Genomic DNA, 27,133 nt, shown 5'->3' with positions numbered 1-27,133 from the left:
ATGCATTGCATGCTATGTAGCTACCTTTTTGGCTCACATGCGTGCACGCGCACGAAATCCATTGTACACATGTATGCACTTAGTACAGGGCTGCACACTGGCGACCAGTTATTCGCGCTAGCTTGCGCATTGGCGCTGCTCACGCACTGCCATGCCATGCAATACATGCAAAGCATGCACAGTGTACTGCTTTTCGTTTGCTTGCGATCGGCGGTCATTCCAGACAAAAGAAGCATTGATAGAATTAGAAGCGCACACATTTCTGGGTCATTTTACTCACGATCCGATCCCGGCTTCGCAGCAGCGTGGCAGTTGACATGTTAGAACTAATTTACTTGTGTCGATTTTTAGAAAAGTAAGAACATATTCGATATTCAGCGATACAGTAAATGGATCTGATTGCGTTCAGTTTCATTTTACACAGTCATTTCACAAATGAATATTTTCATTCGTTCAGAATGATCTCACAATGAAGATAGGCGCAAAAAGGATCACAAAATCGGCCCTTCCGTGTACTTTTTAAGAACGCATGCACAAAATGTGAAGAGATGATACTAGGGAGAAAAAAAAAATTATGAAATCATCGCAGTCCCGCTTACATATTTGAGGTAGAAATCGTCCCAAAAAGGATCATGAATTTGGCCGGCCGCGTCGTATACCTTTCAAAAGCTCATGCAGTGTACGAAATGCGAAGAGATTATAGAGGAGAGAGAAAAAAAAAGGACACATTTGGTACGTGCATCATAAAAGATTACAGCCGAATAAAAATTCATGAAATCAACGCAATCCCGTTGAAATTTGAGGAAATAATAGGCGCAAAAAGGATGAATTCAGTCCTGCATGCCGTGTTGGTTATCAAAACGCATGCACAAATGCGACGAGATTATCGGGAGAAAAATAAAAACACATTTTTACCCTTCTGGTGCGTGCATTACAAAAGATTTATTACATCCGAAGTAATTAATGAAATCGCCACAAACCCGCTGATATTTGAGGTAGAAATAGTCGCAAAAAGGAACGTGAATTCGGCCGTGTCGTATACCTTTTAAGAACGCATGTACGAAATGGAAGAGATTAGCGGGAGAAAAATAAAGGACACATTTTCATCCCCTTTTGGCGCTTGCATCATATAGATTACAGCCGAGTAGTAATTCATGAAAATTTCGCAATCCCGTTGAAATTTGAGTAAACAATAATAGGCGCAAAAAGAATCTCGAATTCGGCCCTGCATGCAGTGTATAGTTTTGAAAACGCATGCACAAATGCGAAGAGATTATCGGGAGAAAAATAAAGAACGCATTTTCAACCCTTCTGGTGCATGTATCACAAAAGATTACAGCCGAAATAATTAACGAAATATCGCAATCCCGCTTATATTATGTAGAAATAGGCGCTAAAAGGATCGTAAATTCAGCCGTGTCGTATACGCATGTACGAAATGCGAAGAGATTATAGGGAGAAAAATACAGGACACATTTTCAACCCCTTTTGGCCCGTGCATCATAAAGATTACAGCCGAATAATAATTCATAAAATCATCGCAATCCCGTTGAAATTTGAGGAAACAATAGGCGCTAAAAGAATCATGATTTTTGGCCGTGTCGTATATCTTTTAAGAACGCATTTACGGAATGCGAAGAGATTATGGGGAGAAAAATAAAGAACGCATTTTCAACCATTCTAGCTGGTGCGTGCATCACAAAAGATCATCCGAAGTAATTCATGAAATCGTCACAATCCCGCTGACATTTGAGGTAGAAATAGGCGCAAAAAAGTATCATGAATTCTGCCGTGTGGTACATCTTTTAAGAACGCACTTACGAAATTCGAAGAGTTTATCGGGAAAAAATAAAGGACGCATTTCCAACCCCTTTTGGCGCGTGCATCATAAAATATTACAGCCGAAGTAATTTATGAAATCGTCACAATCCCGCTAATATTTGAGGTGGAAATGGGCGCAAAAAGGATTGCGAATTCGGCCCTGCATGTCGTGTACCTTTCAAGAACGCATGCACAAATGCGAAGAGATTATCGGGAGAAAAATAAAGAACCCCTTGTATCGCGTGCATCAGAAAATATGACAGCTAAAATAATTCATTAAATCATCGCAATCCAACTGACCACCAAGAGCAGGTTACGCAGCAAGTTCGTGCGCTGATGTTTAGAAAAAAGTCACAAATGCATTTGATACAATCTGATTGTGTTCATTATCATTTTACACTAATTCACAAACAAGCATTCTAATTTTTTCCTGTCTTTATTTTTAAATTTCTTGTGCAAGAAATGTGTTGTTGACCGGTAAATTTTCTGTTCGGACCTGTAAAAAATGGTAAAACGGGGCATTTACCGGTCCGACAGAGACAGGTCGGACCGGCAGAAAAAATGGGTTAGTGTGCAGCCCTTCACAAGATGGCTACTTTTGCAGCATCCGTTATTACCAGCTGTCATGGCACCAAAACTGTTTGGAGTTCAGTTGCCAGCATTTCACTGGAAGGTACTTTTTTGGAGCTGTTTGCAAAATTTAACAAAGATGAACGTTATAAGTGTTTGTCAGTGAGTGTTTTTGCCTCGCGTACCGGGCCCTGGCAAGACGTAAATTTGAATGAATCTCTTGGAGTTTTGAGTGCATTGACATGGAAAAAAGGGTACCCTGTATTAAAAAAAAAAATATATAAAAAAAAAAACGACCTACCGACCCTCTTGGGTTTTGACAATTAAGGGCAAACAAACATTTTTTTTTTTGGCCTTATGAAGGAAGACAATAAGAACAGAAACACATGGCATGCAAAAATATTTGCTTACTTTTATTTTTGTGCTAATTTCTGGTTGCACGAAGTGTGTGAAAATTTCCACTTTTACAGTAAGTGCTTTAAATTGCTGTTGTTTTTGGAAATACGAAAGGGTTGAGTGTTTTAACATCCTAATGCAGTATACATGATGAAATCATGGAAAACATGACAAACATTATGCTGCCTTATTTAAGTAGAGCCTGTGTAATTCTTTTTTTTTTCAGATTTCCAAACCTACAACATATGGATTTTCACAGCTTGTTCTTATTCTTGGGGCTGAAGAAATATTTGCAGTCATTCTAATGGAAATCATATCTGCACCAGAAAAGGCAACAGGCCAGCATGATGTATTAATGCATGTCCACACATCCATACACACACATCACACAAACATGATAAACACACTCTTAGCAGTTGAGTGGTGTAACATACTGTTGTTTACAGTCTATGCTTTCTGAATACAACTACCGTACATGTATAACTGCATCTCCATTGCACATGTGTACAAAGGTTATCACAGCCGTTGTTGACATTTCTTTCTCATGAATGCACTGAGCCAACTAAATTCACATTCATGCTACTGACTTGCCTTTGGTGCACATACACTCTGCCGCACTCATACAATTTCTGCAGAATGGAAGTTTCACTATTCATGTTGACACATTTATAGTATGTAGGGCCTACTGCATTTAGCCCCTGATACAACATTGTACAAGTGTAGCACACGGGTTAAATAGGATCCATGTCTCCCTTCCATTCAACTGGCCCTCAGATGATAACGATCTTTCTCTTTCAATAATAACCTATCCTTTAACAGTAGATTATAAAATCTTAGCCAAAACTTTAGCAAACCGCCTCAAAAAATGTCTTTCAGACTTGATTCACCCAGACCAATCTGGTTTTTTGAAAGGAAGGAATATTGGAAATAATATCCGACTAATTATCGATGTAATTGAATATACAGAATTAAATCAAATTCCTGGTGGAATCCTTCTCCTTGATATCCAAAAAGCCTTTGACAGTGTTTCCCATAATTTCCTTTTTCATGTACTTAGAAAATTTAATTTCAGCGATGATTTCATTGATTGGATAAAGGTTTTTTATTCAGATAGAAAAAGTTATGTTTCGAACTATGGATATTTGACCACACCAATTGATATGGAAAGAGATATTTTCCAAGGGTGTCCCATATCCCCATACTTATTTTTGTTAGTTATTGAATCTATGGCTCTTGCTATTCGACAGAACCCCAATATCAAAGGTATCCCAGTTTTAGAAAACGAACTGAAAATATCTTTGTTAGCAGATGACTCTACTTGTTTTATTGATGGCTCAGATAACTCCTTTAGAGCATTATTTGACATTATTGCTTTATTTTCTGAGTGCTCTGGCTGTAAACTTAATATTTCTAAATCCGAAGCAATATGGATTGGCTCTATGAAAGGTTCTCAAAGATTTCCATTTTCCGAGACAGGACTTAAGTGGAATAAATCTACTTTTAAAACTTTAGGCATTCATTTTTCTGTAAATTCAGACCAGTTATATGAACTTAACCATAAGATAAAACTCAAATCCATTGAAAATACCTTACATTGTTGGCGCACAAGAAATTTATCTCTGGTTGGGAAGATCTGTGTCATAAAGACCCTATTGCTGCCACAAATTCTTTATTTCTTTTTCCGTGCTGTGTATTAGAATTCCTAAGAAATTTTTTAAACAGCTGAATACAACACTGTACAAATTTGTGTGGAATGGTGGCAGGGATAGGGTCTAAAGACAACTGGTGTGTAATGACTATTCTTTAGCAGGTTTGAAAATGATTGATCCATACACATACTCAGTTGCTCAAAAAATGTCATGGGTCAAAATGCTTCTTGATGACAACTTTCAAAGCATGTGGAAGTCAATTGAATTGTCAAGTTTAAATAATTTTTCTACTATAAAAGATATATTATGGAAATCACATGCTCCGACAAGTGCCTTAAGCAAATTGAGATCAACTCAATTAGCTGAATCTCTTCAAACATAGTACATATTTAGAGAAAATTTTGTTAAAAATGAGTTTAATACAGTTTTCTCTGCACTTGGTTCTTGTCAGTGCATATGGTTAAATAAACATATCTCCTCTAAGTCTAAGCAGTATTTTTTGTATGAAGAGTGGTTAGACAAAGGAATTGTATATATTAGTGATTTACTTAATCCTCCCCACCCCGGTTACAAATTATTTGAAGAACTTATTCTTGATTATGATATTAGTAAAAAAGACAGGCGTAAATACAATTTCCTATTGAGAAATAAACCAGATGATTGGCTAGTCACTTCCGACTTAACCCCTGACAATATATTTGACGACGCTAAAAGCAAGCTCTTGAAAACTCCCAAAATTCCGAAATATGCATGTTAGAATCATGTACTCCAGAACGACAAATTTCATTTTGGAATGCCCTCCATGAACATGATGGAGTTGATTGGAAAAAGACTCATATAAATAACTTTAAATGCACAATAAGTACTCGAATGCGTTCTTTTTATTTTAAGTTATTTCATAGAGCCATTGCCTTGAATGATTTTCTGTATAAAATCAAAAGAAAGGACTCCCCAAACTGTTCATTTTGTAACACTGACCCTGAAACCTATGTACATCTTTTTGTTGAATGTCCTCTTGTTAAACCCATCTGGAATGAAACTATAAACTTAATTATTCAGAAAACTCATAAACCGCTAAATGTTTCAACTTTTGAAAAAATGTTCGGTTTTGAACATGATAAATTTATTACGTATTTGTTTCTTTTACTTAAATACTATATTTATGTATGTAAATTTCAAAATAAACCACTAAGCTTCGAAGGATATAAATGCCTTATTATGACCAATAAAGAACTTGAATTTTGTATCGCAAAGAAAAATAATAAGCTCTCTATACATTTCCGGAAATGGAGATTTGTTTTTTGAATACATGTATAATGATAATCGTTATGCTTTTCAATTTGTTATTTGTTTGAATTGATGTACCAAGGGACACAACGCGTGGGGGTGTATGGGCCGAGATTCCTTTCAAGTGATATGGGTTTTGTTTTGTTTTGTTTTTTTTCAGTTATATCCAAATGTATTAGAATTAATTATGTCTTGAATATAATTGTTCAGTTCTGTGATAAAATGCATAGAAATCAGTCCCGTGCCCTCCTGTGGGTGTTGATGAACGGTTCTCTTGGCATTTTATAATTATTTCCTCTTATCAATTGTACGTAACACAAATTTATAATCTATGTTATCTTTGTGTTATCTACTTCCAATTTTCTTTAAGAATATATATCGTATCATATTTGTTATACATAGATAATACCTTGTATGAGACAAAGTGACTGCTTTTAAAGCACATCTAGAACTATTTGCTATTACATGGGTAGTGCTGCCTCTTTTTTCCCTTTTTTTTTTCTTTTTTATATCTCTCTTTTTCCCGATGATTGTTCTTATTTACATGTTCATGTATGTATTGATTTGTTTTTTATTCCAATAAAACACATACAAAAAAAAACAATAATAATAATAACCTATCCTAGAGGAATGTATAGCCAAGTGTTGTTATAGTCATATAAAATCAATGAAAGATTGTACACTAATCAGAGAAGGAGGATATATCTCACAGTTCTTGATTTATTTATGCTGATCATTATTTCTGCCAAGACCAAGTTAAACCACCCCCTCCCCAACTCAGGTAAACTATCATACACACATGTACTTGTTCCAGATTCTTAGAGATTCTTAGAGATATCCCCCATTAGGATGGAAGTGGGTTAGGATTTTGACCCCCTATCACAGGATTTGGAAGGGAAGCCATCAAATTTCCCTCATATCACAAGCTTTTTGACCGGTTAACCCTGCTATCATACATACAAGCAGCATGACATATGAGCAATACAGTTATGTAGCAAAATGTCCTATGAAAAGAAGGTCAGCCCAGCATACTTTGCAGTAAAACATGCCCAGTAAACAGTCGGGAGACTCGGGAAAAAACACCAAGAAGCTGCACTACCCCTATTTGAGACTTTTTTTTGGGGGGGGGGGGGGGGGAGGGGTGAAAGAACCCCTATTGAAGACACTATTACAGGACTGCTCAGGAATGATTTGAAAGTTCTATATCCCTAGTTACCTCCGCCAAGGGGGGAGGTTATGTTTTTATTACCGTTGGTTTGTTTGTTAGTTTGTTAGTTCGTTCGTTCTTTTGTCCGTGTGCAAAATAACTCAAAAAGTAGTTAACGGATTGGGATGAAACTTGCAGGAAAGGTTGAGAATGACACAAGTAACAAATGATTAATTTTTGGTAGAGCTCAGATAATTTTGGGGGAATTTATGAAGGGTTTTTTGATATTTTGGCATGTAGGGTCAATGAACTTGCGAGTTAAGGCTGCGCATATTTGAGGTTTGCATGCGCGCACTAAAGTGCGTGCTCTAAGTTTCTGCTAGGGCGAGGCGCGCTGTGCAGCTGAGGGTTTATGACGTAACAAAGGCTTTTATATTGGGAAATCGGGTGGCTTTCAGCACACAATGCAGTACATATGGGTGGAAATCACTGATCTCTATGGAAGAACAAATCAGTGCGGGTGGAAATGGGCAGCATGCTTGGCGGAGGTCTGCGCTCTCAGAGTGCTTCTCTAGTTAAGAATATTTTAACAGGCAACAATACTATAAGACTCCCTATTTCAATGATTTCTCATGATTTGTTTTTCCTGAATTGAGACCCTCAGATATACCCCTCTTCTTGTTTGTTTGTTTGTTTGTTTGTTTTATTTATTTCAATACGGTTTAAAAAAACCCACTATCAGCCTCAGGGCTGTTTTTCAGTGAGTCCGTATATTATATCAACATACATGGTATAAAACAACAAAAGTAAAATACAAAACAAAAATTGCATTCACAAACACGACAAGAAACATTGACAAAACAAAAATACAGTAACAAAGTTTGATAAGGGAAAAAATGTAGATACAAAAAACAAAGGGAAAAAGTAATCTAGACAAAACAAAAAAAAAATCATACAAATCTGTTCTTAAAAATCAGGGTCAGGTAAAAACCTGGATTTTAAAGTTTCCCTGCACACATATTCAACTGCATTATACAGTGCCATATAATGTTTGGATTTTTGTCATAATAACTTTGGTACCAGGTTAAAGCTGGCTGTTTGTTTGCAATGAAGCCTGTTGAACCAAGACATATTGTCCAATTTTTCAGAGAAGAAAAGGGTCACTCACAAGTAGATAGGCATTCACTCCATATTTTTAGTCTGTTTCTTTCTCAAAACTGTAAAGGGGAAAATTAACTAATTTGTGTATATAACATGTGAGCACTCACAAGTACTCTTAATTACAGTCATGAATTCCACCTTACTCAATACTGGTACAGCTTATTTAAAATCTTTTTAACCATCTGCAAACATGTGTAAGTTAGCAATACATCAAGATGATAAACTGATAACAGAGGCATTATACACTGTAGATACATAGTGTATGTTTACAACAATGATTCAAGGTACATCAATAATCAGGAAGCTATCCCAGTGACAGCTTTAATAACAGGTAGTACATGTCTAAACTTCTGCAATAACAACTATTCATGAAAGCACAGAAATTTTTGCAATTTTATCTACTCCATGTATACTTAATCAATCAATATTAAAAAAGAGAGTGTGCAAAAAAGGATGCTGTTGCTGTGGGTGCTTGACATGGAAGCAGTGGACTAACTAGCGTTGAGTTGAGGCAATTTATTAGTTGCTAGTCATTAAATGGTATAGCTGAACAACGGAGCCCTAGATCTGCTTTCTCTTTGGTTCTTTGTTAGGCTCTGGTAGGGACTTAGACATTTGCACCTCTCTATATATCGGGACTTTTTTCCCAGGTATTCAATTGCAAACTCTCTTGGAGAAGTGTGCACCTATGAATGTTTCTACAACAGATATATGGTGCTATACAAATGCTGTGGATCATCATCATCATCATCATTATTTTGGAAAACCTATGGGAAGACCTAAGAAAAGGATCCTGGATGTATTACAAAGGCGCAAAAGGTAGCTTTTCCAGGTAAGAGAATGAAGTCAGAAGTAGAAAGTCAGAAGCGGATGGCAGATAAGGCGAAATTGGGAGAAGAGAGCAAATCAAAGATGAAAACATTGGTCAGGCAGCTGGTATGATACCTGACTTCTCTGTAGAAAGAAGTTGTGTTTTAGAAGTCACCGGAAGACTGGACAGCGTTAACCGTGGTGCAGCAATGAGCTTGTGCATGGAATAGTTAATGTAGAAAGTAAGTAGAAAGAAAGTTTGAGATTGTAAATTTCTATGGGGCAGGTAAGCCATCAGAATAAGGATGGGAAGATCTAGAAAGGCAATCAGATGATACACGAGACTGATATCATACATCAACATCATTGCAAGTTTTGTTTGGTGGAATTATGTACAATCAATAATTTCATGTTGAAAGTACACACAAAACCCACCAGGACACCTTGAGAAATATGATGCCAATAGAAGACAAAATATGTAAATCAACAAATCAAGGGATTAAAAATCTGTGCATTACTTGGTGCTAATTATCTCAGAATAGCTGATTTGCATGCATAGTCATTCTACACATCTAGTAAAATGTACTACCAGGTAGTTATCTTCTCAATGGGCATAGTGCAGCCAAACTAAAAAGCCACATTAAACCACGTAAGCAGACGGAATACTATCATGTACATTGTATGTCGTGTCATGCATTCTGAGATGATGCGATAGAAGAAGGAAAATAGAACAAAACAAAAACAAAATTATGACGAGTGCGGACTGAACTGAGGAGAAATAAGTGAATATAAAAGGGAGCAGCATTAATTGGTGTTTGTCTGTACCAAAACACCAAAAACAAATGTACAGTTCATGCATGTGCTTGGGATACACACGCACACATAACTTTACACTTACACAAAAGGTATCATGCATACATCACAATGCAACGCTACCACATACTTCTTATGATGGAGAGGATATTGGTACACCATATATGCCAACCAACCAATCAAAACAAAGAAAGACAAATTTCAGGAATATAGCGATTACACAAACTTTCGAATCTTTGAAAGGTACCCAGAATTTATTTTTGCATGTTATGTAACTTTTTGTCCATCTGAAAAAGAAAGAAATGATAAATCATAAGTGCATGCTAATAACTATCATGTGCAGGCATGATTAAAAAGAAAAAAAAAATCATGCACAAACTGTAATCATACCACATCCTGTCCATATTTGATGGCTGCAGAGTGGTAAGAATCATAAAAGAGAAAATAACAAGTTCTTGAGAAGTCCCATTGTATACTGTACATGCTGCTGAACATGCACAGGGACAGACCAATATTATAAACAGCTCTGATTTCACTAGTCTCATTCTAATGACAACGAAACTACGGAGCATGATACCAATTAAATTTGCCTGCTGTGTGTACCAAGAAAAATTAGGTCACAGAAATGGTTACCTCTCATTAACCAGTCATTCCTAATGTCATGCCCTCTCTTGAGTATAAAGTGGTGTCATATCCCCTCCCCCCCCAAAAAAAAAAAAAAAAAATCAAATTGACTATTCTTTTCTCATTGCAGAAGACAGTCAACATCATATTATGATTTACAATAGTAGCTTCACGGTCTGCCATGTTTGAATTACCTTCTAGGAAGTAAAGTGAATAAACAGCCAACCAGCAATGTAACTGTTTCATGTTTGATCTGAATTAATGCACTGTGCATATCAATTTATGTGCATCTAAAAGAGACATTTTTTTTTCTATTTTCCTCATCTGAGGTACTTTATTTTTCCACATATCGTCGCATATTTACAATCACATTATCTGCAAGTATCCAAAAGGCATTCAACATAATCATCATGACAGGAAAAAAAAATAATTGAAGGGTACATCAATGGTACCAACCAAAATAATTGCGTATTCTTCTTAATCCAATATCATCGAATCTCGTTTGGTTGCACTTCAAACTGATATAAAATCTTAATTCCGCTTTCAAATCTTCTATTAAATGATGTACATTGAACAAACATTTGTTTCTTTCATTGCGTTCTCTGACATAATTCCTGTAGACAATGAATTGGGCATAATTAAAAAAAAGGTTTACTAATTTTATCTTTTTGTTACCTATATCATATCCGAGAATAATGACTTTTTCATTGATATCTATTACAAGATCGAAAATATTTCGAATTAATTTCTGTGCATCTAAAAGAGACATGCATCCACGTAATATCAATATTTCATCCATAGATCTATTGCAATATCAAGTCCCTTATACAGTTGAACCTCTCTTATCCGGCCTCCCTTTATCCGGATCTCTCTATTATACGGACGCAATCTCGCCGTGCATTTTTTGTTAAATAATTACGGGAGGAAAGGGGGATTCCCAACTCCTTGAGAACTCCTACACAGACACACATGAATTACATATACTTGATACATTTCTTAATAGTTATTTAGGTAAATAATCCCAAGAATTTATAAAAGAAAATGATTTAATTCTTGCAAACACGAACCTCTATTTTGGGGTCTGTTACTGAGTGTAACAATGAAAAGGTTGCAGTATACACATTCAACATGTGGTACTACAATGGGCTACTGTACATGTGTATGTATATTATGTACATGTATAAAGCAGCCAAATCCCTTATCCGGATGAGCCTCGGTCCCGACTTGTCCGGATACGAGAGGTTCAACTGTATGTGCAATTGTTTTTGTCCCTTTGATACCATCTCAATGCTGGTTGAATGTGAAGAAACAAAGTGGGAATGCAAAAGAAACTTTCACAATTTTGAGCGTATAAGAACAAATTGTCTGCCATGTTTGATTTACATTGTCAATTTGTTGCCCCTAAATGCATGGGAGTGCAGTGTAGATATATTGTGATCACTTCAGATCCAATTACAATGGTACATTTCAAGCTCAATGACCTCTTATACTTCTCCATGCACCAAGTCAACCCATTAATGTGACCAAGATAGAGAGAGAGAATTTCCATGAAGCTGATCATATGTTTCAACCTATAACTTCATGAGACTCGTGGCTGAGCTTGACTTCCTGCTTATTCTAAAGGTCCCATATCCTAACACTGACCGCATGCCCATAACAACTAGAAGGCACAAGAACTGCATGGAAGTTGACATATTTTCTCTGATCCTATGTCTGTTGATACATTCATGAATGATGTTTACTCTATAAATATATACAAGCAACAGCTTGATAGAAAAAGGATAAGGAGGGGCCTGTGTGATACATATTATAGCAAGATCAATAAAATGCTGTTGCTGTTATTGTTTTACTTACATTCAGAGGGAATCCTTCACTATTGCCCAAGAGGACAATCAACGCAGTCCACAGGTACAGTAGCACCTCTGCATCCATGATAAGTCTAGTGGCATGAAAAAACAAACAAAACAAAACAAAACACATGAAAGTGCATTAACCCACAGAGGATGGGCTGATTTTACTACATCACACATTTCCCAAACACCTGCCCGAGTATACTCAGGACTCTTATATTTCTTCAGCACTGCACAAAAATAACAGTGCTTTTCTGTGGTTCCTGAACCTCACTGAATACATGTCTACAATAGGGTCATCATTGGGATTATGTATATCTTTTCCAGGTTATTTTCTCCATATGCAACAAACCTCCAAAGTTCCAGTTTGATGATAGCAGGATAACACTTCCTGCAGCAAAGTTCCTTCATGATTTAATGTGTAATAAACCCACTGACAATGAGCTGATTTTGTTGCTTTACACATTTCCCTTGGAGAGCTTCCCGGGTATAATATTCAGGACTTGTTTTCAACAGGTCAAGACTCCCATGATTGTGGAAAAAAAAAATGGAGGGTTAGTTCCTCCAAGGTCAAAGTGTCTGTCATTCATCAAAATTCAAGGAAATTTTTAAATGGTCATTACATTACTGTATAAGTTGTTATTTTTGTGACGGTTTAATTACCCGTACCTCCGCCAAGGGAGGAGGTTATTTTTTCATTACCAATGATTTGTTTGTTTGTCTGTGTGCAAAATAACTCCAAAATAGTGAACAGATTTCAGATTTGGATGAAAGTCGCAGAAAAGGTTGAGAATAACACAAGGAACAGATGATTTAATTTTGGTAGCAATCTGGAAATCTGTACAGATTTTTGAAGGATTTTCAATATTTTGGCAGGCAGGGTCAATGGGAGTTCAAGCTGCACATTCTTTAGGTTTTCATACGCGCACTAAGTGTGTGCTCTAGTTTCTGCTAGGGCGAGGTCCTCCGCGCAGCTGGAAGTTGATAATGCCACAAAAGGCTTCTATATTGAGAAATCTGGTGATTTTCAGCATGGTGGAAATTAGCTGCTTGGTGGAGGTCTGCACTCTCAGAGTGCATCTCTAGCTTTCACTAATTTTACATGCGCTAGGGTATCAATGCACTTGATAGCCTTGGTGACAATTTGCGAAAACAACATCATGCAAAAATGTCTGTGAGAGTGTATTGAGGAAATAGTGACTTTGACCTTTGACCTTGAGCATGTGCACCCAAATAAAAGCTGGTGGGCACAACTTTAGCTTTGCCTACTCATACAGACATACATGTACCAAGTTTCATAGGATACCTCAAATGTGTTTTTAGTTACGCTGTCCACAAACTTAAACAAAACAAACATAAACTTAATGCCTCTGGCGACACTTCTTGGCAGAGGCATGTATAAATAACTCCTCCAGACAGACAAGAGTATGAAGTCTACACTTTGTCACATGTCGTTTACAGCAAAGGAATTATGAATACGATAATGCAATGCTGCACACTCACTGGCACAGGTCCAACGTTGAAAGGTATAACGTTAGACTCTTATCACTGTTGACTCTTAGACTCTTATCATTGTTGCAAACAGAGTGAACTCTTTTTATTAGGAATGGACCACTCAAAAATAGAAAAACTGGATATTTTATTAATTGGTTTGACAGACAGATCGAAACAGTGCTCAGTGGCAGTACACTGCACGGCAGTATACACTCAGAAGGAAAAAAAAAAATGGGTTAGTGGCATCATGGCATGAGCCATGTCGACCCAAAATTCTCGACCAGTTTATACTGCTTACCCAGCTTTCTTTAGCAGCATGCACAGTCCCCAGATATGGGCAAGTCCAAGATAAGGTCCCCTCAGAAGGCAAAATTTCATCTTTGCTCAATATTGATATGTTTGGTATCATTTTGAAGCTTATGAGTTGAAGTTTTGATTTCCATGGAGGAAAAAATAATATTATGTAAATTTATGCAAATTTCAAGGGCTTCATTTGCATAAATGTGAAATACAGCGTTACGTATGGGACATTTATAAAAATTCATATTTATTTAAAGGAAAGCAAATGATATTTGATTAATATGTGGACATAAGAAGTTCATCAAATAGTTTAACTTGGTATGAAAATTTAGGGATTATGCAAATGATTATGCAAATTAGCTCGTGTCCTATCATGAGATGTCCCATACGTAACAAATTGAGGTCATTTTTTTAGGTTTTCTCTGAAGTTCCTCAGGTTATTTGAATGCCCTTTTGGAAAGTTCTAATTTATTGTTTAGAGAAGTTAAATACCATAGAAAAAAGAAAAAACAGTTAAAGAAATATTTTTTATTAGGCAATTAAATAATGTTACGTATGGGACAAATGCGTTACGTACGGTACATCCTCATACATATTGCATGTGAATGCATGAAGATAGCTGGGAGGGTCTCTCAGTACACAAATGGTCAATCATCCTTAAGAAAGCATCCCAACTTTGCAGCTATTTTTGAGTTATAGACACTTGAAACAATACATGTACTTGACTGAACAATTTTCAGAAAGGGGGAGGGGGAGATGGCAAAATACACAATGAAAATCAGCATTAAAGGGATGGTATAGTTTCTGCAGAAATGGGGATTCAGTTTTCAACATTTTACGAGATGATTGGAAACCAATTATAATGAATCATTAAAGAGCATACAATTCTAAGTCTAGAGGAATTCAGAGTTTATTTGATGGAGATCCAATTTGAAATGGCTGAGATATCAAAAACAAACAAACAAACAAATAAAGTAAAATGAAGTGGTCCTAATAAAAAATGTGACCCGCCTTTTGTTAGGATATCTCAGCCATTTCAAAATGGATTTTTGTCATGTTAACTTTGAATTCCTCTTAGAATTGTATGCTATCTAAATATCTTATAAAAGAAGTGCCGATTATCTTGTAAAAGTTGAAATCAGAATTCCCATCTGAACCAGAACTGTACAGTCCCTTTAAGTAGAGACCTCTGATTTAAATGGTACTGAAACCAAATACACAAGCAGATTGAAAAATTGCAGTTCAACTAAGAGTATATTGGGCACTGTTCACCACACAATGTAGAGCTCTAGCTACATTGTAGCTGCATTGTATAATGCATATGTGATGATAATGAAGATGTTACTTCAAATTAGTGTTTTTTGTTTCAATTTTTTTTTTTTTATTGCAAGTGATAAACAAATTGTCTTTACTAAGTTTTCAGTAGTAGCCATGACAAAAATCATGAGTATACTACATACCGAGGTGTGACTTGAATCAATGACCTGATTGCTCGACAGACATCATATATCTGCTCGATTACTGGGGTTCCACGCAGCAGGTATTACATGTTTATTAAGATTAATATTTCTTGTGTCAAGTTGTTTTTTATTGAAACTGAATGGCAAACTTCATCAATGGAAGTAAACACTTTACTATTCTATTTTTTTAGTAGTAAATATCCTGATAAAAATACAGGGCATACATACTCAGGTTGGTCATAAAAATATAGAATATGATTAAAGATTATGATGGTAAATATTTGGGGAATATTGTTCCCTTGACAATCTGGATCAGTATTTGAGTAATTTCAACTGATTCTACCTCAATAATCATGCAAAAATTTGTTTATAAATGGGCAAGTCCAAGCTATTTTGCACCAGTAACGCGTGGGACATCACAAGAAGATTTAGCCCTATATTGCACTGTTAAGATTGAAACTTCATATGTTGGGTTGCTTTTGATAGCTAGTAGGTATCTTCATTCAAAACAATAGAAATAATGAGAATCACGCGTTCAGTATTTAATTTATGCAAATTTATTCTCCAGTAACGCGTGGGACCATAAAAATTGTCCTTTTTTTAGGTGATCCGAGAATCCTCTCGGATCACCTTCTGTATCTGTACGGATTCTTTGTTGGTTCTTCTTCTTCTTTATTTCTGGACAAAATTTGTGTAGAGGTTAGCTCAGAAAGTCCTCTTCCTATCAATTTCAAAATTATACCATATATGTATCATGTCCCAAAGACGACAGATCTAATGTATAATAGTGATCAGTCGACCGTGACGTCACTGTGACGTCATTATATGAAAACACATTTTCAATCATATCTCACTAATGGAATAGAGTTTTTCAATGAAATTTACGTCACATATATTTCAAGTTATGCGCATTCTACTCATATTCTCAAAATTCATATTTTCTCTTAAAACGTGCGCGTACGCGCGCGTTGAAATATTTGTATGCTCAAATCGAGCTCAAATTTTTTTTGCACACGTTTCAGACCATTTGCAGCATTTTTTGAAAAATTGAAAAAATTGGACGGACGCGTACGCGCGCGCACATATACGCACGTACAGCTCATATGCAACAGCAATTTTCCGATTTTTTACATTTATCGGATGTCTGAAAAGTCAAGGAACATTTCTAGCAAGTTTCAAGTCAATCCGACTCAATATGACGTCATACGGGACTGTCAAAGTTGAAATTCCGCGCGCGCGTCAATGGCGATATACAGTACAACAATGCCCAAAAACCGCCAATTTTAAATCCGATTTTACTCGTCAGGATGGACGGTGACCCCCCATTTTCTTTACATATTCTGAAAGCTGATGAGTTGTACATGTCAGTTTATGGGTTGGCGATACTGAAAAAGTGATTAAAAGATATCAAATTTCTTAATAAAGTAAAAAAAGTAAATTTTCAAAATGACGTCATCAATTTTCAAGTTTACTTGGGCGTATCTCACTTATCCTCTGCCAATTTTCACTCAGATTTCAGTATGTTGTAGCTTATTAAATGTTCTTTCATTAATGTAATAACAACATTTTGATTGGATGGCGGCATCACCTCGTAAAAATGGATTAAAAGTAATCTTGTCAAATTTGACCAGTTTACGTGTTATCTCTATGGGAGAGCAGTTTTTCTGGCAGTGAAAATTGACATGACTATCTTTTTCGAGCATTAGCTCACTTATGCTTCGGTGAATTTTTCCCAGATTTTAGTATGTTGTAGCTGAGACTTTGGGCTATCGTAAGTGTGCCCTCCATTTTTTCATACGAGGCCGGCATCACGTCGAAAAACTTGGTTGAAAATGGCACGTGGCTTCGATGCAGCGTCATTTTGCTTAATACACAGGGCCTATGGAGCATGAAATAGGTCATTGCATAGCGCATCCGACTCGTAATCCTAAGGTCCCTGGTTCGAGCCTCACCCTTGCCAATATTTTTTTATTTTTTTTTTCCAAACTCTTTTTTCTTCTTTTTCTTTATTTAGTCTTAATCTCCCTTCCTAACTTTATCTTTTTCTGATTTTTTAATGCTTCTCCTTCAAATTTCTATAAAATAACATAATTTTTTCTTTATTTTTCTTTCTTTCTACTACATTCTGTGCAATAGATGAAGAACAACAATGGTTATCAATCCCATATTTTGCACATGTTTAGTTCATGTCACGTACATTATTTCATAAAATAACAACTTCTTGATCGGACACCATCTTGGGTATGTAAATTAGGGTCAAAGGTCATAAATGTTTCATCCTGTATCTTGGTGAATACATGTCCTATCTTTACCATATTTTGCACACGTAAAGACCATGTTACAAGGATCATTTCACAAAATAACCACTTTTTGCTCAGATGCCATCTTGGCTGTGCAAAGTGGGGTCAAAGGTCATATGTACTTCTTCCTGTATCTTCGTTATGACGTGTTATCTGTATGGGAGGGAATTTTTCTAGATGTGAAAATTGACATGATTGTCTTTATCGACGACTAGCTCACTTACCCTTCCGTGAATTTCTTCCAGATTTTAGTATGTTGTAGCCAATTTAATACTCTTTAAGTTTTGTTCATCAAAATTTTAATCGGATGATGTCTTCACCTCGTGAAAATGGATATAATGTAACCTTGTCAAATTTAACCAGTTTACGTGTTATCTCTATGGGAGGGAATTTTTCTGGAAATGAAAATTGACATGACGGTCTTTATCGAGCACTAGCTCACTTACTCCTCGGTGAATTTCTCCCAGATTTTAATATGTTGTAGCTGAGACTTTGGGCTATCGTCGGTATTCGCTCCATCTTTTCATACGACGCTGAGATCACGTCAAAAAACTTGGTTGAAATCAAACTTATCTTCGATGTATTGAGATATTTCTTTCTTTCTGCAACTTTCTTTGCAATAACTCTAGAAAAACAGCCCCTATCACCCCCATATTTTGCACATGTTTAGTTTATGTCACGTACATTATTTCATAAAATAACAACTACTCGATCAGACACCATCTTGGGTATGTAAATTAGGGTCAAAGGTCATAAATGTTTCAACCTGTATCTTGGTGAATACATGTCCTATCTTTCCAATATTTTGCACACGCAAAGACCATGTTACAAGAATCATTTCACAAAATAACCACTTTTTGCTCAGATGCCATCTTGGCTGTGCAAAGTTGGGTCAATGGTCAAATGTACTTCATTCTGTATCTTCGTTATAGTTTATACCAGGGAGGTACCTCCCTGGTTTATACCGAATTTGGTACCAAAGATGGTAGACCTGACTCTCTTTTGTAAATGAGAATCCAAATATCACACGGCCAATGTCTCTAAACACAAATGAAACCTATATGGTCATGCCTATTGCGATCAGGACTCGAATCATTGATTAAAAAAAAAAAAAAAATCGGATCACCTAATTTGTCAGTCTTGACAAATTCCGAGTCTAGTTCTTCTTTTACTTTTATCTCAATTATTGTGAAAATACTTGGTATACTATAAAATCATTACAAACGTCTTTTCCTACAACAATTACTGTACCTGAAACAAAACATTTCAGAAAAAATCATGAAACTGTTTTCTCTCAAGGTCAATTATAGAAAGATAGGTATAGTAACGCGTGGGACAAGTAACGCGTGGGACATTTTTGTCACTATGAATATTGTGATGTGAATTGCACATATGCTCAGAGAAACTTTAATATGGGGTACTAATTATCTAAATAGATGTATTTCTAATAAATTCTTGCAAATTCAAATGATTTAGACCCACCAAAACAATAGATATAATGAAAAATATGAAATGCCTGTGTTATCCTTTATTTTTTGACATTTGACTTTGAATGTGACCTTGAAAATAGCATGTAATGATCTTTTGTGAATTATTTATCCAAAGTGGAGTTTTTCACCAAATTTCAAGTCCGAATTCAGAAAATTACAAAAAATCCCTCAATAATGTACACATTTCCCATAGAAGACTAAGATTTAGTACACTTCCATTGACTTGTACACAAATCATCCCACGCGTTACTAAAATGTCCCACGCGTTACTAAATCTAATTGCAAATTGCAAGTATGAGATTTATCAGATTAACTTTTCATCTCTTGGATATGATTAGGTCCATTGTGAATTTGGTCTTTTGAAAGTTTCAGGTCAATTAAATCATTAACTTTTATGCAAATGAGAAATAATGACCTAAAAAAGTAACGCGTGGGACATGCTAATTTTGGCCCATCCCTCATTTGCATATTTAATCAGTTGAGAAACTGAAAATCACAGTCATGATAACTTGTTAGTCAGACTTAAGGTCACCATACTAATTTTCATAAAAACTTGTAAAAATCAAAAGATATTTTTAAAATGCAGAATTTTTGAATGTCCCACGCGTTACTCTAAATTTTAATTTATGCAGATTGATTAATTTATTGCTAGTTATGCGGAAGGATTTTTACTTTTTCTTTTTGAAATTCATGTATTTTAACTTCTTAGCTTTAAAATGATACCAAGTTTATGTAGATTGACCCATTTTGAATTTTCAGTCTTGTGTGATCAAATAGCTTGGACTTGCCCAAATGGGTATTTTGCAAAATTATTTTGCAAAATACCCATAAACATGGTTCTCCACACACTAAACGAATGGGGGACAAAGGGCATGCATACTCAGGTTGGTCATAGAAATATAAAGATATGATTGAATACGATTATGATGGTAAATATTTGGGGAATATTGTTTCCTTGACAATCTGGATCAGTATTGAGTAGTTTCAACTGATTTTGCTTCAATAATTATGCAAAATACCCATAAACATGGTTCTTCACACACTAAACGAATGGGGGACAAAGTGTCCCATACGTAACTGTCCCATACGTAACACGTCATGTCTGTCTTTAATTAGAACCTGTAATTAGAGCTTTTTGCCTCATGACATGAAACTTACCTCTGATAATCTTGAGTGTTGTGACTTTCATCACAGTGAGTTACAAGTTGTAGAATGAAATACTTTCAGAGAGTTTTGAGGTTGAAAAAAATGTTCAAAAAAACTAAATTTTTCTGGTCCCATACGTAACGGCACATATTTTCTCTTCTAGAATATAATTGTGAAGGTCATTTTTCTCAATTTTTTACATGATTATACTTCTCCTAGATATCAATCACCATGATAAAGTTCAATATGCTATTTTTCAGGTCATAAAAGTCTCTGAATGTCCCATACGTAACGCGCGCGTTATCTTGGACTTGCCCATATGTAGACCAGACGCTGTAATTTATAGTACAGCGACTGGGCTGTGTATCTATTATACCTCGAATTCGTCGGGACTGAAGAAAATGGTTAGACGTACGCGAACTTCGAGGTACGTGTACGTCAAATTTTCTTCGACTTATCCGACGTTTATCGATGTTCAACGTTTATCGATGTTCAACATGGTATCTGTTATACTAGTGCCTACTGATTGTTTGCATGCTTGTCAATTGGAATTGAATCGACTTTTAAATGAATAAATTGAATGAAAATCGGAATTGAAATCAAAATTTCAGAAATAAAGATTTTGGTGGCCTGATCGCACCACCACAAAAAAAACCCTAAAAAAGTCGGATGTTTGCCTTTACTTTTGAAAATGAACAGCAGTAACAATCAGCTCCGTAAGATGCTAAAATAAATGTCAGATATTTGCTTTTAATTGTGGAAATGAATAACGTTAATATTTGACTCGGTATGATACTAAAATAAATGTCGGATGTTTGCTCATACTTTTGGAAATGAATAACAATAAGACTCAGCTCCGTATGGTGCTAAAACTAATGTCAGATATTTGATTTTGCTTTCGGAAATGAATAAGGATAACATTCGGCTCCGGAAGCCGCTGAAATGAATGTCGAATATTTGTTTTGACGTTTGGAAATGAAAAACAGTATAGTAACATTCAACTCCGTACGATGCTTAAATGAATGTCGGATGTTTCCTTATACTTTTGAAAGGAAATAGCAATAACATTCTGCTCCGGAAGATGCTAAAATAGATGTCAGATGATCGCTTTTAAGGTCTGAAGTGAATAGCAGTAATATTCTGCTCCATACGATGCTAAAATAACTGTCTGATGTTTGCTTTTAAATTTCGAAATGAATAACAGTAACTTTCAGCTGCGTTCAATGGTATGTTTGATGTTTGCTTTGACGTTCGGAAATGAGTAACAATAATATTCAACTCCTTACGATGATGAAATAAATGCTGGATGTTTGCTTTTACGTATGAAAGTAAATTGCAATAACATTTAGCTCTGGAAGATGCTAAAATAAATGTCGAATGTTTGCTTTGATGTTCTGAAATGAATAACAATAATATTCAACTCCGTACGATAATAAAATAAATGCCGGATGTGTGCTGATGATGGGGCAGAGCTGCGTAATGCTATCGTAAGCACTCCATTGGCACGGATGCTATGTGCGTACCGTGTACGTGTGTAGGTAGGTGTTGGGGATTTTTTCTTGTCAGCTGTGTACCGGGTATTTCTTAATAATGGGCGCACGATTGTTCTGGTCTCAGAATATTTACAATCAGTGTGAAAAGATTTGTGACATGTCTTCGCTGTCCACGCGCGCTTAATCGGAGATGCTGAGTGATGTTTGCAATTTCGATTCGAGCAACATGCTGGGAAAAACAATAAGTTAATTAAGATCGGGACATTAGATTTCCCTTCAAGGTAACCGAACTTCGAGTTATCTTTTTTGAGCTACACAAATTTTAATACACGGAAACTCCATAGGTGGCATAGGAACAATCGGGACTTTCATTTTGCACCCGAGGTAAGTGATATTCGGCTTATCCGACGTCGAGGTATCCGAGTTTGATTGTAGTTACCAATAATAATACCAGATTTGACGAGACGCGCGCTTAATTGCTTGACGTCGATCACACCATCCACAGGTCCTGGGATCATCTATACTAGATTCAAAGTTGCTGTAGAATTATACCTCTCCAACAATAGTTAGAGAACAATTACTTAAGATGCCGATTGGCTACATCACGAAAGCTCTCTGCAATCACTCACACTGATCAGGGTAGCTGCAGGAAGGCGGAGTAGCCGGAGGTGAGACGAAACCGAGTTGAAACTGAACGTTTGCTGCAGTTCTTGGGTTGCCTGTCGTAGACCAACTTAGGTGAATTTTACAAATGTCAAGTCTACATGTAGGGCTATGGTATGCATGATCTCTAGCCGCATGGGGATACTCGAGAGTCAGATGAGGATAAATTCCGGAGGAGGACCTTATCCGAAGGCTTATGATTTCCACTGCCGAACACACTAGGAGTAGGCTAGTGTAGAATAGAACTTAGAAGAGAGTTCGAAACACACCTGTAGAGTGAATTCTTGTGGAGTGACGACACTACCACCGCACCGACGTCGTACGCGTTATACCGCGGCGTACCGTGCGACCGCAATCATTGGTGTCTCTTTCGCGACACATCTCGCATACCACCAAACAACCTCTTGACTTTGCATACCAAGTTGTATGTATTGCAACACGGCGGGGATTCCCCGCTGGATGGCGCTCGGGCCCACTAACTAGTATACAAAGAATGACTGCTATGAGCAAAAAAGGGGGTCTTTTAAAATATAGATGTTGATATTGCTCATACGAGACAAGAACTTACCAAATATATGGTGTCGTATTATAGAAATATTTGGCAAACAGAATGGGAAACATCAGAGAGAGGAAGAGATTTCTTTGGAATACAGTGGCAGATATCTAAGGGAATACAGTTAGTATACAAGGAATGAGTACATCAAATTCGTCTGGGAAAAGATTGAATTATCATCTTTTAGATCTATATGATATCAATTGTCACGAAAATGGATTATGTGATTCATGTCAAGTGTTAGAAACAATAGAACATTATTTATTGGAATGTAAACGGTATAAAAATGAAAGAAAATTGATGCAAAAAATGCTGAAAATAAATGCATTGGAATATTAGAAATATAATGAAGGTTAGTATAGAAGATAATTTTAGGGCTTTGTGTGTGTATTTGAAAAATACAAAGCGTTTATAAAGATTGATTATTGATATTGTTAGTACAGTATTTACTAGCAATACGCACACCTTGTGTGCTCATACGTTTTGTTAAAGTACACACACACAAAAGAGTATATTTATGTGTATTTGTAGGCCTATATAGATGCACTGCACATACTGTATTATTAACGGTGGAGGGAAATTGATCTCGCACACTGCCACTTGACAGGTAAGCCAAAACCTAGAACAGAGTGAGTGTGACTTGACCAACCAAACTGAGCTCATAGACTCTTTCATGGACTCCTACTATAGCATGGAGAAGATGTGGCGCAGATAATCAGAATGATTGAAAAGCGCCAATAAACACCAACAACAACAAGGGGCACAGTTAAAATTATGGGCCCAAGGTGATGTGAAAACCATAACTATGCCCGAAGCGAAGCTATGGGCATAGTTACGGTTTTCACATCACCACAGGGCCTACATAATTTTAACTGTGCCCCGAATATCAAGCTGTCATTATTTGTTTTATATACCGAAAATATAGATTCCGAAATTTAGATACCGAAAATATAGATTCTGAAATTTAGATACCGAAAATATAGATTCTAGTCTCTTTTACAGCACTCGTAATCAACGCTGATCGACAGCGCGGCGGTCGTATCATTGGTGCGTACATTATTATGAGTGATCTACTATATGTGTACGGGGTTGCGACTGTCTCCAAACCTATTTACAGGGCACAGGTGATTCTATGCCCCGGGCACAGTAAATCATGACGTCATTTTGATCAAAAATGGGGCACAGCTATTTTCATGACCAATCAGATGAGAGGAATCTATATATGAGGTACATAATATCGGATCAAGCCCTCGTGAATAAAGGGAATTGAAGATTCATATAGGAGTATACGACGTATTTTACTTTGGATCTATATATGAAAGAAAAAATTGAATTATAGAGAAATTACTAATATGGTGGAAGCAACGTGATTTGACATTAGTTGGGAAAATTTTGTTAATTACATTTACTCTATTAAAGTTTCATTATATAATCATATTGCAGGTCTCTGCTTGCCCCTTTGCCAGAATGAGTTCGCAGTGAATTGAAAATTGTTGTTTGGGGATTTGTTTGGCAAGGAAAGCCGAAGAATAAGCTGTTTTGGTACAATGTATTAGACTATAAAAAGGGGCAGTAAAATTGATGGATTATATATCATTGACAAATGCTCAAAGATTGATATGGGTTAAAGTGTTATTTCATACTGTACGAGCTGAAATTTTCGCGGTGGTTTTATTTTCGCGAATTTCGCGAATCGCCTTCGAACCGCGAAAATAACAACACGCGAAAATAACAACGCACGATTTACTAAGTTCAGTTAGACCCTCGTAACCGCGAAATAAACAACACGCGAAAATGTCCTCCAAGTAGCAATTCGCGAAAATATCTGTACGCGAAGATTTCAGCTCATACATTATAGTAAACAAGAAATGAAATGGAAACTTTATTTTTAGTTTTTACGAGGTAATTTTATATGCTTTTGTAATTATTGAATGTATTTTTGAATATGTTTTTCCCAGAGTTTTATAGAAATTTGTTGGAAACATGGGTGAAAACAAGGAAATCCAGGGGTTGGCCTATTTATCATCAAGTAAGGAAGGAAGTTGTTTGAGTGTTAAAATGGCGATCGGGGGGGGGGGGGGGTAATAAGTTTAAGTTTGTAAATGATAATTCATATTCTTTTTGTCATAAAGAGGAAGAGATGTATAAACATTTTGATCATACATGTGATTTTTCTAGGAAAGTTTGGGAAAAGTGTAGTCATTATTTTGGTTATGTTTATTTGCAAGTTGAGTTAGAAAGAGATTCTTTTCATTGGTACCTCATTGATTTACCAGACAAAGAAAAAGCTCAATTAGTTAATCACATTATAATTTTGGTGAAGAAATTACTTTTTTTGGGGAAGGAAAAATAACATACGAACAATGGAGTATTTGTAGAACAAGATAAGTTAGAAGAAGAAAATTTAGCAATTACATGCAATATGCTTCCAATACATTTGGAGAAGTAGGAAAACTGGGAAAGGTTTTGACATTTTGTATTGATTTAGTTCTACATTTTTATAGTACGTCCTACATCTACCAGAAAATACCTTTCGATGCACTTGAACTGAAATATGAGTACATGTATATCAGTACACACATATGTTAAGTTGTCCCCGAGTATTTTGCTGCTGCTGCTGTTGTTGTTGTTGTTGTTGTTGTTGTTGTTGTTGTTGTTGTTGTTGTTGTTGTTGTTGTTGTTGTTGTTGTTTTGAAGAGGGGTGGGGTATGGTGGGAAGGATGATTTGAGGGGGGTTAGGGGTGGACTGTTTTTGTTTTGTTTTTTATAGGAATAGGCCTAAACTTCAATCAATAATTGATATCTATATAATCAAGTCCAGATAGAATGAACATGAGAATAGAGGTTCTGTTATCGATATAGACAAAATAGATTGTATAAAAATGAATGGATATAATCAAAAAGGGATTGTGTGTCAGTAAAAAGAAAGTAGTAAGGAAAAGGATATTGCTGTATATGGTTTGTACGTGTTTTATGTTTGGTGAAGAAAAAGCATCAGAGTGTATAGGAGTATGCAATTGATGTAAAGATAAATGGTATATTTGTTCTCCACAATTTGATTCCATTGATGAAGAATGGAATACTCAGTATTCTTTGAATCCACATAATTGCAGAACACATCCATTGGTGTTTGAGGAAAATCAGAAAATAGATTCAAAAAGTACAGTGCAGTGCAAGATTGTAGGCCTGCTATTTGACAGAAAAATGTTTTACAGGCTGTGGCTTCACTAGTTGACTGCATGAATGTATGTTTCTCCTAATGATGTCCATTATTTGTTGTAATCTTGTGTATGGTGAGACAAAGTAAGACTTGCTTAATTTCAAGACCAAGTTATAGAGTGATGAGACACTGACTTGTTCTATAAAGACATACCCACAAACACACAAAATAGCTAGTCAATGTTTTCCTGAAGATCTTGGGCATCTTGTTCATTTCCTATCTCCTGAGATAAGCAGTCATCTGCAAAGGGCCAGTCCTTCAACTTAACCATAATCAGCAGATGATTTATGTAAACGAGAAACAACAAAGGCTCCTGAGACTGTCCCCCTGGGCTGTGGTATTTTGGATGTTACTGTACTTTCCTAGGAGTATGATCGACTCTCCACAGGGGTACGCATCAATGTCTGTTTGTGAGTAACATGTTTAGCCAGTCACAAAATGCTGTTATTTGTGTTGTTAATACATGTACCAACATGTTCCAGCTTGCCTGTGACAATCTTCTCTGAGGGATCTTAACTGTCACTGACCGCTACAAATTTTCACCAGTCTGCCAGCAAGTGGTATTGGCATTGTTCCTCTACTCGTATACCAGAACAGAGAAATGAAAGAGGGATGATCGTCTCTGTGCATGGTTGCATGCGAATGACTCTCTCACACCGCCTGTTTTATGCCCTTGATCTGAGAGACTGAGTGTGTAATTACCTCACAATAGAGGGGGAGAGCATGACGTAACACACCAATGCTCTGTTAACCTCACTAGAGGACAGTTTGGTACTCTGTTATTAAAGGACAAGTTCACATACATGTGGATGGAGTGAAAGCAGCAATATTAGTGGAACACATCAGGGAAAGTTTGGGGGAAATTGGACAATCCATTCAAAAGTTA

General features: G+C 36.2%; 1 protein-coding gene across 1 annotated transcript in view; it reads right to left on the bottom strand.

The window, feature by feature from the left end:
* LOC140238416 (GMP synthase [glutamine-hydrolyzing]-like) overlaps window positions 1-27,133 on the bottom strand; it is a 104,012-nt gene that overhangs the window by 13,927 nt on the left and 62,952 nt on the right. The window contains exon 14 of the mRNA XM_072318322.1: window positions 12,133-12,217. Within this exon, the coding sequence (XP_072174423.1) occupies window positions 12,133-12,217 (85 nt within the window). The remainder of the gene's footprint in view (window positions 1-12,132; window positions 12,218-27,133) is intronic.

Source organism: Diadema setosum, chromosome 15, assembly GCF_964275005.1.
Source record: "Diadema setosum chromosome 15, eeDiaSeto1, whole genome shotgun sequence".
NCBI lineage: Eukaryota > Metazoa > Echinodermata > Echinoidea > Diadematoida > Diadematidae > Diadema > Diadema setosum.
The sequence above is the reverse complement of the archived record's forward strand: the minus strand, read 5'-3'. Positions and strand labels throughout refer to the sequence as shown.